This window comes from Arvicanthis niloticus, chromosome 2 (genome assembly GCF_011762505.2).
Source record: "Arvicanthis niloticus isolate mArvNil1 chromosome 2, mArvNil1.pat.X, whole genome shotgun sequence".
Classification (NCBI taxonomy): domain Eukaryota; kingdom Metazoa; phylum Chordata; class Mammalia; order Rodentia; family Muridae; genus Arvicanthis; species Arvicanthis niloticus.
The window spans coordinates 101926697-101937605 of NC_047659.1; the positions used below are offsets into that span (position 1 = coordinate 101926697).

The 10909-nt window shown below is 45.7% G+C and overlaps 1 protein-coding gene across 1 annotated transcript; it reads right to left on the minus strand.

Annotated features, from left to right (window-relative positions):
- Nucleotides 1-5848: 5848 nt before the first annotated feature.
- On the minus strand, nucleotides 5849-9695 carry Spef1 (sperm flagellar 1). The gene is made up of 7 exons (XM_034495019.2): nucleotides 9422-9695; nucleotides 8063-8174; nucleotides 7485-7641; nucleotides 7196-7235; nucleotides 7029-7083; nucleotides 6722-6845; nucleotides 5849-6609 (listed from the first exon to the last, which is right to left on the minus strand). Exons 1-7 carry the CDS (start codon nucleotides 9528-9530, stop codon nucleotides 6502-6504), a joined length of 705 nt encoding a protein of 234 aa, XP_034350910.1. The 5' UTR covers nucleotides 9531-9695; the 3' UTR covers nucleotides 5849-6501.
- Between the last annotated feature and the right edge of the window lie 1214 nt (nucleotides 9696-10909).

Genomic DNA, 10909 nt, shown 5'->3' on the forward strand with positions numbered 1-10909 from the left:
CAGCCATGCCTTTTATGGAACAGTGTCACAGTATCAGGACCACACAGACATGCATTTATTTTGTTTGAGGCAGGGTCTCGCCCTGGCTGGCATGGAGCTTGCTTTATAGACCAGGTATGCCTCAAATTTGTAGAGCTCTTTATGCCTCTGTCTCTAGTGTGCTAGGATTACAGGCATATGCCACCACACCCAGAATATGACACTCTTTAACCTAGCAACCCCAATTATAAAATTTATCATCCAGATAGCCCCTTACACAATACTGTTATTAGGTATAAGCCTAATCATTGTTGCATTACTATTATTAATAACAAAAATAGGAAATACGTATCCAAGTATAGGACAGACTATAGAACTGAGTTTTATGTGGCTAATAGAGAAGACATTTTCCATAGCAACATGGAAGAAACTTGTATCCATCAGGGTTCTCCAGAAAAGCAGAACTGGTTGAAGTCATCACAAGAGCAGAACCAAAAGAAAGCGCCTGGGTGATCACTTTGGGTTAGGGAGCTGGCTCACACAGTTATGGTGGCTGGTGAGTCCCATAGTCAGCAGGGTAACTTCATAGTTAGAGGTACAGGAAGAAAGATGCTTCCTTCAGTTCCAATGCAAATTCTGAGGCTTGAAAAACAAAGAGAGATAACAGGGTAGCTCTGGTCCAAAGGGCATTAGGTTCAGGCTTCAGACTGAGTAAGAGCCAGTGTTTCTGTTTGAGTCTGAAGAGAAGGAGAAGTGGGCTTGAGGTGCCAGTTCAAAAGCCATCAGGGTACAAGAATTCTCTCTACCTAAGGGACAATTAGCCTTTGTGTTCTATTCAGTCCTTCAACTGATTGGGTGAGGCTGGCCTGCCCAGAAGGTAGGGCAATCTGCTTTACTCCTCTATTAATGTCCCAGAACACTCTGACAGAGTATTGAGAACCAGGCTGACTAAGCAACTGGATGCCCCGTGATTCATAAAATAAATCACCTTGTATCTACAAGAGGGTCAGAACGTAGCATGTGATGCATGGCCCTGTGTGTAAGGAAGAAACATACGACAACAACACATCCTCCTTAGCACACAAAACCTGCTGCAATCCCCTCTCAGTGCTAGGATTATAGGTGTGGTTGGTCCATGCCATGTCCCAGCACTCAGGAGGCTGAGACACAGTGTTTTGAGTTGAAGACTTGACTCTGTCTCAAAAAAATAAAAACATTCTGGAAGGATGTCCAAACAGACTTTTCATTTTTCGTTTTTATTTTGTTTTTTGTTTTGGTTGTGTTGTTGTTTGTTTTTTTTTTTTTGTTTTGTTTTGAGGTTTTGGTTTTATGAGATAGGGTCTTTCTGTGTAGCTTTGGCTGTCCTGGAACTCACTCTGTAAACCAAGATGGCTTCATCCACCTGCCTCTACATCCCATGTGCTGGGATTAAAGGCCTGCCCTTTATTTTTACTTTGCATGTATGTGTTTTTTAAAATCATGGTTATGCTTCATCCATTCAAAACATTAAGTGACGATTCTTAGATGTCATTTACATGCTTTCTCTTCTACAGGACTGTCAGCCTGTTTTTACTGATTTTTAAACATATAGGGAATTATAGAATGAATAAGCCAAAGGAAATCAGAATTCATGAATTCAGAGGACAACCTGTGGGAACCACTTCTCCTTTCTACTGTGTGGGTCCCAGAGATTGACCAAGTCATTCAGCTTGGTAGCAGGCACCTTTACCTGATGAGCCATTTTACCAGCCCAATTATTTTAATTTGTTGATAAATTTGTGTTTGGTCCCCAGTTAGTGGGACTGTTTGGGAAGGATTGGGAGGTGTGGCTTTGCTAGAGTGGGTGTGGCCTTGGAGGAGGTGTGTTGGGGTGGGGTAAGCTTTGAGATTCCAAAAGTCATTACCATACTCAATCTTGCTCTCTCTTCCTGTAACTTGCAGATTCTGTGAGCTCTCAGCTACTGCTCCAGCTCCATGCCTTCCTGCCACCAAGATCCCTGCCGTGATGATCATGGACTCACCTTCTGGAACTGTAAGGAAGCACCCAATTAAATGCTTTCATTTAAACGTTGCCTTGATCATGGTGTCTCCTTACAGCAATGGAGAGAATCCCTAACCCACAACAATCTTTTTTTGAGACAAGGTCTCATGTATCCCAGCCTGGCTATGGATTTACTATGTAGCCAAGGATAATACTGAATTTTCAATCCTCCTGCCTCTGTCTCCCAATTGCTGAGATTAGAGGTGTTGGCCACCATACCTTGTTTATGCTACTAGAGAGTAAACATAATAACGTAAACCAACTGAATTTCTTTCATCTCTTCAGCCTCCTCTCAAAGGGAACAATTGCTGTCCTTGGTTTTGTTCTTTCATTACCATAAAAGGAAAAAATAGTTCCAACAATCCCTCTTGGTGTTGATGCCAGTATATAACCCTTCCCTAAGTTGGACTGGACCCAGTGACATGCTTCTAATAAACAGAATACAGCAAATGTGTTGGGATATCACTTAGATGATTACATTAGATAAGACAGTATTGTGCCAGGAAGCATTCCTGAACCCTAAAAGACCACCAAGGAGCTGACTCCGATGTATCATGGTAGGGTAACATTCTTCCAACTGAGATACAGCCCCCTTTAATACAAACTGGAATTTGGGCTTACACACACACACACACACACCGACCCACAGGAGGGTTTGATGAAGCAGCCCTGAACTCTCATTGGGACAAGGTTTTATAGAAAATGAAGTCTCCATTCTGGCAAGCATCTGATTGAATGTCTATTGTAACCCAACAGGTGGGTGCTCTGAAGCAAGAAAGTATACAATCACAAACGTCTGAAAGTACATCTGAAACAATCGCACTAATCTTTGATTAACTGTTGCTAGGAAGTAGCTAGGGAGTAACTCTTACCAAGGACAAGGCATCCTTCCTGGTACTTGGATTTAGTTGTAGGTCAAGTTCACTTTTTCTTTTCTTTTTTTTTTCTTTTTCTTTTTCTTTTTTTTTTTTTTTTTAAGATGGAGGCTGGTTCCAAGATGGAATAGGCTTGGTGTCTCATGTGTAATTTCCTTTTTGCTACATACTCATATAAAATATTTAATGTTATTATTTGTAATTATGTGTATCAACATATGTGCAGGTGCCCTTAGAAACCAGAGGTAGCAGACGCTCTGGAACTAGGGTTACAGGCGGTTATGGATTGGCCATTGTGCGTGCTGGGAATTGAATTCTAGTCCTTACAAGAGCAGTATACATGCTTAATCACTGAGCTTTGTCTCCAGGCCTTTAACTAATTATTTGAGACAGGGTCTCAATATATAGCCCTGGATAGCCAATGTGGGACTTGCCATGTAGACCAGACTGGCCTTGACCTCACAGAAATAGAATTGCCTCTGCCTCCCAAGTGCTGGGATTAAAGATATGCAGAAACACAACTTGTTTGCTAGCCTATTCTTTACTTTCTCACTTGCCAGCTTTGGAAAGGTAAATTACCAGGAGCCTGGAAAAAAAAAACAAAAAAACAAAAACCTATTATGGAGCCAGCAAGATTGCTCAGTGGATAAAGGCATTGCCGCAACCTAAATGGTGTGTAGATAAGAGAGCACTTGTAAAAGTCGGTTTTCTCCTTCGCTGTAGGCATAATGTATTATGCACTGTGTAATGTATTGTGCACTGTATTATTCAAATGCTGGGTTCTCTGCGGGTCTCATTGTTGTGTAAACATTGCTCCCCATTTGTTCTCTGATTTGTCAATAAAAGCTGACCAGCCATTGTCTGAGAAGAAAGAGAATAGGGCTGGACTTTCAATCCCAGCTTGGAAGGAAAGGAAAAGAGAGAAGGGGAAGGAGGAAGGGGAGGGAAGAGGAGAGGAGAGGAGGGAAGGGGAGGAGAGGAGAGGAATTCACCGGGAGAAAAGGGTTGAGGTATTGATCAATAATACCAAAATGAAGGATCGCAGAGATTTTGGCTCAGAAAATTAGACTAGATTAATAGCTGCCCAGCTATTTGCCATAAAGCTTGATTAAATAAATTTTATAGTCTCTGTCTCATTTAATTGGGAGCAAGTTGGGCTAAAGAAAAAATTATTACATTTAAAATTGCACTAACACTTCATTATGTGCTCAGGTTCTCTCTCTCTCACAGATACACACACACACCCACACACACACTGTAGCATGCATATGCACAGACACATAAATTAAAAATGCAAATTAAAAATGTTAAAGTTAGCTACTGTATCTGGACTTAGGCTGTTTTGTTCCTGTGTTCTTTCTGCCCTTTCAACCCCCTGCCACTAATCAGGAGAGAAAAAAGGATAGATGGGGAGGGGTGTTGTCATTCTTAGACTACTTCCTGCTGATTACACGGTGAGTTCCTTGGGGCAAGTTTGATCTTTGCCATTAGGATATCTAATTTCTTCTTTCTTCTTTGCGCACAACTACTTAACAAACTGCAACCAACGGCAGGTAGCAGCAAGCAAGCAACAACTCACAGTGCCTCTCAGACCTTAGCATTTATACAGCCTCTAAAAAGTCCCCAGAATTCCAAATGTTACGAAATTGCAGAAACTGTCTGCCACTGGCACAATCATGCCCCAGCTAAAGCAAGAAGCAAATCATAGTCAGCTGCTATGGACAGTTTGAAACAGCCCCATATCCCACACCTGAGATTAAAATGAAAACACACTCATAATATTTCTGTGTTTTTTAAAGAATCCAAAATGCCAAGATTGTCACTAAAGCTACTCCACTGGAAATGGCCGTAGGTCGAGGAAATCAGAGCAATCAAAAACCAACAGTCATCAAAACACTAAAGCCCACCCACCCACGAGGGTTGTTAACAACAGTGTGCCTCCTTCTCCAGTTGTCACAGTTCCAGTTGGCATTATCCTTGTAAACATCCTGGATCAGGGAAATCTACAATCCAGCTAAGCTATGCTCAGACTTGACCCTCAAAAAAAAAAAAAAAAAAAACCCAAAGACAACACCACCCATCATGTGTTGTTTTAAGCATTTACATTGTTAGTATTTTGTTACAGTAATAGATAACCAAATACAAGTTCTTTTAATTCTTTTTTTTTTTTTTAAGTTTTTAGAGTTATTTTAAGCTCCTATATCTCTGTGCACCACATGTGGGCCTGGAGTCCATGGAGGTCAGAAGAGGATGTTGGAGTCCCTGGAATTGGGGTGATCAGCAGTTGTGAGCTGCCATGTGGGTGCTGGGAATGGCACCTGGCTCCTCCGTAAGAACACCAAATGCTCTTAATGGCTAAGCCATCTCTCTAGCCCATTGCTTCAATTCTGTATGATTATTGCGGTTTGTCTCCCAGAACTCAGGACACAAGAGTTTCTCCCATGCAATAAGCCTATGAATGGAACTGTCAGGCCTTGGGATCTACAAATGTTCAGCATTTTTGTCAATCAGCAAATCATTACAGTGAGGGTCATACCATGGTCAGGTGTCTTGGTTAGGGTTTCAAGTGACATGTAGCCAACCATTCATAAATTGAGACCAGTGTGTGGACAAGGTTGAGAGTCATACCGGAAGCTAATTTAAGAGAGTCCATGGGCAAGGTTGAGAACATGAATAGCCACAATTGGTGAAAAACCGCAGCTTGGATTTGGACAAGATTGGAGGACACTGGAGGGGGACAAGGGGGGTGGTCATCCAGTGCTAGAAGCAGGCTATCACACCACAAAATCTTCCCACTGGCAGTATCATCAATGTAATAAGCAGTGGGAACCATAACACGAGGCCCATCCTGGGTCTTTAAGAGGACAGCTAGGTGAAAGGGATAAAGGATAAGTCAGAAACTCACTGCCCTTGGGTATCCATACGGGCAGAAAGAGAAGGCAGGCACAGGAAAGAACACACACCACCACCTTTAATGGAGACAACTGTGCCCTGTTTTTCCCAGGCACTCCTTATAATGCTCCATGAGAGGAGAGCGATGGCACCACTGGATGCCTCCATTACTTCTGACTACTTCTACACCTTATCCCTTCCTCTCCAGCAGCTGTGATTTCCAGCCCTGAGAAGAGTCCCAGGTCAGCGAGGGGCAAGAGAATTCCTCAGCTTCCGGGGATAGTTCCTCCTGTGTCGAAGGCCATGGAGATTTAGCATGGATAGAGATGAAGCTATCTTCTATGCTGAGAAAAGAACCGGTTCTAGGGCAGTGGACCGAGCCAGAGGACTGCCTCTCCAGGCCCAGCGCCGGGAGCTTCAAAGTGGACACGATTTGGGAGGTCATGCGGTGTGTTCGTACAGGTTTTCTGGGCTGTGGAAAGTGGTCCTTTTTCCTGGCCCAGATGGAGTGTAAGGAGGAGGATCAGTCCTCGGCCTCAGCTTTGAGCACCCCCATGTTCGCCAGAGCCCACCGCAGCCGAGCGCGGCAGCTACAGGAGACGCTAGAGAGCAGCTCGCTCCGCCCTCCCAACCCTGTGTCCGCAGGTGAGTGGGTGGGTCGCGCCGTCTGGGCTCTGGCGGGTACTGGGAAGCCCCGCGCAGCCTTGGCACGGCTCACCGCTGCTTGCGCTCGGCTTGCTGGAGCCGCCGGGAGAGGTCATCGATGCGCACGTTCTTGAGTTGGAGCAGGTGTTCCAGACGCTTCACCTTCATCTGAAGGACCTGGGTGGCGACGCAGAGACATCAAGTCTGAAGGCTTATTGCCCTTGCCAGTGCTTTTGCCCCTGCAGGCTTCACGCTGCCCCTTAGACCTCAGTGTCCCCTCCTCACCTACCTGTACTGTCTCTTGAGAAGCCAACAACTCCTGCTCCTTTTCAGCGATCTGGAGGACGAAGCTCGGATCGCCCTGCAGCGCCTGGTTATGCCCAGGGGGTCGGGAAGCCAGCGGACGGCCCTCTCTGCAGGTGGGTAGCAGCTTAGCAGGGGCCTGGACGTCAGACCCCACCTTTCCCTTCTAGTACCCGTGGCCAGGCCTTCCCTCTTCGCCTTTTCCCCACCGCAGCCCCCAATCCCCAAGGCGCTGCCACCTACTCTATGTGGGGAAGTTACCAAGCCCGGTGAGGTCGAACTCTCAGCTTTACCTGAGCTGCTCTCCCAAGGCTGGGGCACCGTCTCCTCGAACCTTCTGGGACAAACCTAAAACAAAGCAAGTGGAGGAGTGACCTTGCTGGAGTCCTGGAGTGACTCTAAAATTGATTAAAGGGACCTGGGGGAAGCTGTGCCTGAGATAAGGGGAGCATCATCTTACCCATATCCATGTAGCCACTGCTATCCTGAGGAGCCAGCTCCTGAAAAAACACATGTGGTCTCCTGTGAGCCTGGGTTCATCTATCTCTAAGAATCTTGCCCCCCCCACCCCCGTTTCATTTCCACAACCCCATAGGCCAGGTTCTTTTAAATAGGCACCCTGTCTTCCTATTTATCACCACAGCAGGGCCCTCCACTGTCTGGGGAGCACCCACCCACCCACACACACACACACACACACATACCCTATCCCACTGCCACATCCCAATCACCAAGCTCAACAGCCCCACCTGTAAGGAGCCAACACCCAGCTTCTGGCGCCTCTGCCGCTCCTCCAGGCGCTGCCTCAGTGGAATGAGGACTAGTTCCACTACCCCCGGAGAACACTGTGCAATCTTCCGCATCACGTCGTCGGGGACAGAGAAGTTCAGCTTGTTCAGCACCTTTCTAGGGGGTGAATATGAGATAGGTGGATTGGGTACTGGGGAAAGAAGTGGACATAGTACCAGAGGAAGGGCAGATATCTGAAGCCCTCTGCTTGAGTGTCCCAAGTTCTTTGCTACTATCCAGATAAAAATAATTACTTGATTTTGTTTCTAAATGGATTCTTCTGTTTCTCCTTCCTCCCAGCAGTCCCAGCCTGCCTGGCAAGATCATAGGAGGTGTGGTTGTTGGTGGTTGTTTGGTTGTTGTTGTTGTTGTCGTCGTCGTTTTGCTCCCCCTGCCCCCCCCCCATTTTGTATTGCTAGGGACCAACCCAGGGGTGTGTGTGTGTGTGTGTGTGTCCAAGCACAGGCATTAGGCAAACATTCTACTAGCAAGCCACATCCCCAGCCAAAGTCACTTCTGCACCCAGGGATTCTACTACCTGTTCAGGTGACCCCAGTTGCTGAGCTTCTGCTGGAGAGAGTTAGCAGGGACGTAATTGTGCATCTCCACCATCTTGGGGAAGTAAAACTTGATAAGCTCTGCAACCAGGACTGAGGGAGTAGGGTTGGGTGCAGATAGGAAAGGAGCATGGGGTCAAGGAAGAAGGGGGAGAGATACATAAAAGAGAAGGTTCACAGAAAGGAGACAAAGAAAGCCAGGTCAATGATCAGTTCAGGATCTCCCATTTCTCAGCATATTCCTCAATCTCAGATCACAGAAAAACTGAGAGTCTCCAAGAGGGCCCTACAGGAGCCTGCAGCCTTATCCTAGGAATTTACATGAACACACACACACAGGTCTCAGAGGAATCACAGATTAACACAAGCAGAAAGACATCCTTCTACAGGAATGAAGGTATAGCTTAGTTGGTAGCATGCTCAAATAACATGTACAAAGCACTGCACTCGATCCCCAGGACCATTTAAGCAGCATGGTGGGTATCTCATGCCTGTAATCCCATCACATAGGATGCAGAAAAACAGTGTGATCTGGACTACACAGCAGCTATGTGTCTCGAAAATGTCCATCTACAGATGCACGTAGGGCAGAATGTATAGATGCACACAACAAATACCAAGTACACGTGAGTGCACACATGGAGCACACACATAGAAGTCACATAGACACATAGCCTCCTCAATTATACACATAGAAATGAAGGGCATTCTGCCTACAGAACTATGCATTTCTTAAATACAGGAGATTTTCCTGAAAAACACAGAACCATCAAAAAATTCATATACATGCAGGACAGAGTGTCAATACAAAAGAACACTAGCTAGGGATTCAGTCCAGTCGGTAGCAAGCTTGCTTAACATTCACAATGCCCTGGGTTTGACTCCCTAGCACCACACTAAAAACAAACAACAGGAGTAGTGGCGCAATGCCTATAATCTCAGAACTTTGGAGGCAAAAGGTAGGAATGTAGTAGAGGTGGAGAGTCAGGAGTTCAAGACTATCTCACAAAACAACAAGGAAAATCACAAGACAAACTGCAGAACACAGCAATGAGAGCAAGCATAGGTTCACAAATACATACCCAGACACACAGCTTAGTTCTTAAAGCGCCTGAAGGGAGACACACAGACACACTCCATGCACACAAGATAGAATGGACATACATTGTTCACACAAGACTAGAAGAAACATGCAACTGCACACTTCCACACTCAAACTCCCAAAATACGGATCCCACCCTGCCCCACTCCATAGATACACACAACAAAAACAATAGCATATACACAGATCCATTAAACATACATAAAGACAGTATTTTAAAACACACAACAATGCACACCTCCGTCACTGAAGTCCCGGGAGAGGTTTCTCTTGGGTCGGGACAGAGGGATGTTGTCTACCCAAAGGTACAGCTGGTGCAGAGCCTCCTCATCCACGCTGCTTTCCATTGGATCCAGAGCAAGGCCTCAGTGTTTCCAACAGAGCCCAGCACCAGCCCCAGGACCCTTCAAATGCCTCCTCTCGCAACTGCGAGCGTTCAGATATACGTTTGGGTCCCTATTCCGCACAGACTCAAATCCCATCTGGGAGCAGCCATATTGTTTTCCGAAACCATAGCAACCGTCGCTACTTGCCTGGAAACAGAGACTTCTGGGAGTTGTAGTTTTTCCATGTTACCTTCCCTTGGGCCCAAGTTTTGAAGGGGCAGTTAGCTGTACTTACATCTTCCTTTCTCCCTAAGAAGGCATCACCTATCTGCCCACACCACCTGCTGAACAATCACTGACCCATTCTGGGCTTTGCGAAAATCTAATATGTCCCCAAAACCCCTTTCTGCGTCATTTATCAGCTCTAAAGGAAGCAGCATGGCAGCATCACCACTCAAGTCACCCGTTGAGGTTGAGGTGGGAGGTGGGGGTGGCCAGCACAGAGTTCTGCTAATCTGATACATATGGAGATTGTGTGATAAGTTGTCTATTTTGAAATTATTATTTTTTTATGTGTATGGGTGTTTTAGCTGTATTTATATACGCGTACCATGTGTGTGCCCGGTACAGGCAAAGGACAGGTGTTCGATCCCCCAGAACTGGTTTTACAGATGGTTGAGCCACTATGTGGACACTAGGAACCAAACCTGGATCCTCTGGAAGCACTACACCATCTCTCCTGCCCGATAAGCTGTTTAATAGTGCTTCCTCAACAGTTCCCTCCGGCTACCCTGTCAGCCTAGGGTCACTGCCATTTTCCAGTCCCAGCACTGTGTTCTACTGTAGCTTTTAATATGTAACCCAGACTCCCAGGGAAGGCAGATCAAGGCTGTTTTCTTAGGGAAGGTCATTTAATTCCTTAACCCTATTTCCTTTGTAAAAATGGAAAGTTTTCATCTACTTGTCCCAAAGGTTCACTTGGAAAGTAATTTACAAAATAGGAATAAAAAAGTGTAAGTATCTTGAATTTGTATGGGTTTGGGGGATTGCAAGTCAGCTGTACCCTGAAAGCAAGAGCTTGTACAGACACCGTCACACCCCTAGTCTCTCTTTAAAGGCTAGTCTGGCTTGGGAATTGATTCCTGCAACCGGGAGGGTTAGGAACACAGGTCCCTCCTTAGGAAAGGAATACAAAGTACTGAAGGGATACTCCCAGAGCCTGCCTGAGGAGACAGTTTGCTTCCAATAGGCTAATGGGTGTGGCACTGGGCACATTACTGAACCTCTGTGACTCTTGTTTGTTTTGTTACCTCATAAGGGCACCTGAATGTTTGACACCTAGCACAAAAAAATAGCCCTGTTAGCATCAGCTATTGTTAAGTCATGGAGTCCAATAAAAG

Coding starts and splice junctions, on each gene's coding strand:
- Spef1 (XM_034495019.2), bottom strand. CDS start 9,530: ATGGAAAGCAGCGTGGATGAGGAGGCTCTGCACCAGCTGTACCTTTGG. Junction 7,642..8,062: donor AACTGGGGTCACCTGAACAG/GTAGTAGAATCC, acceptor TTCACCCCCTAG/AAAGGTGCTGAACAAGCTGA. Junction 7,236..7,484: donor TGGGTGTTGGCTCCTTACAG/GTGGGGCTGTTG, acceptor GTGTTTTTTCAG/GAGCTGGCTCCTCAGGATAG.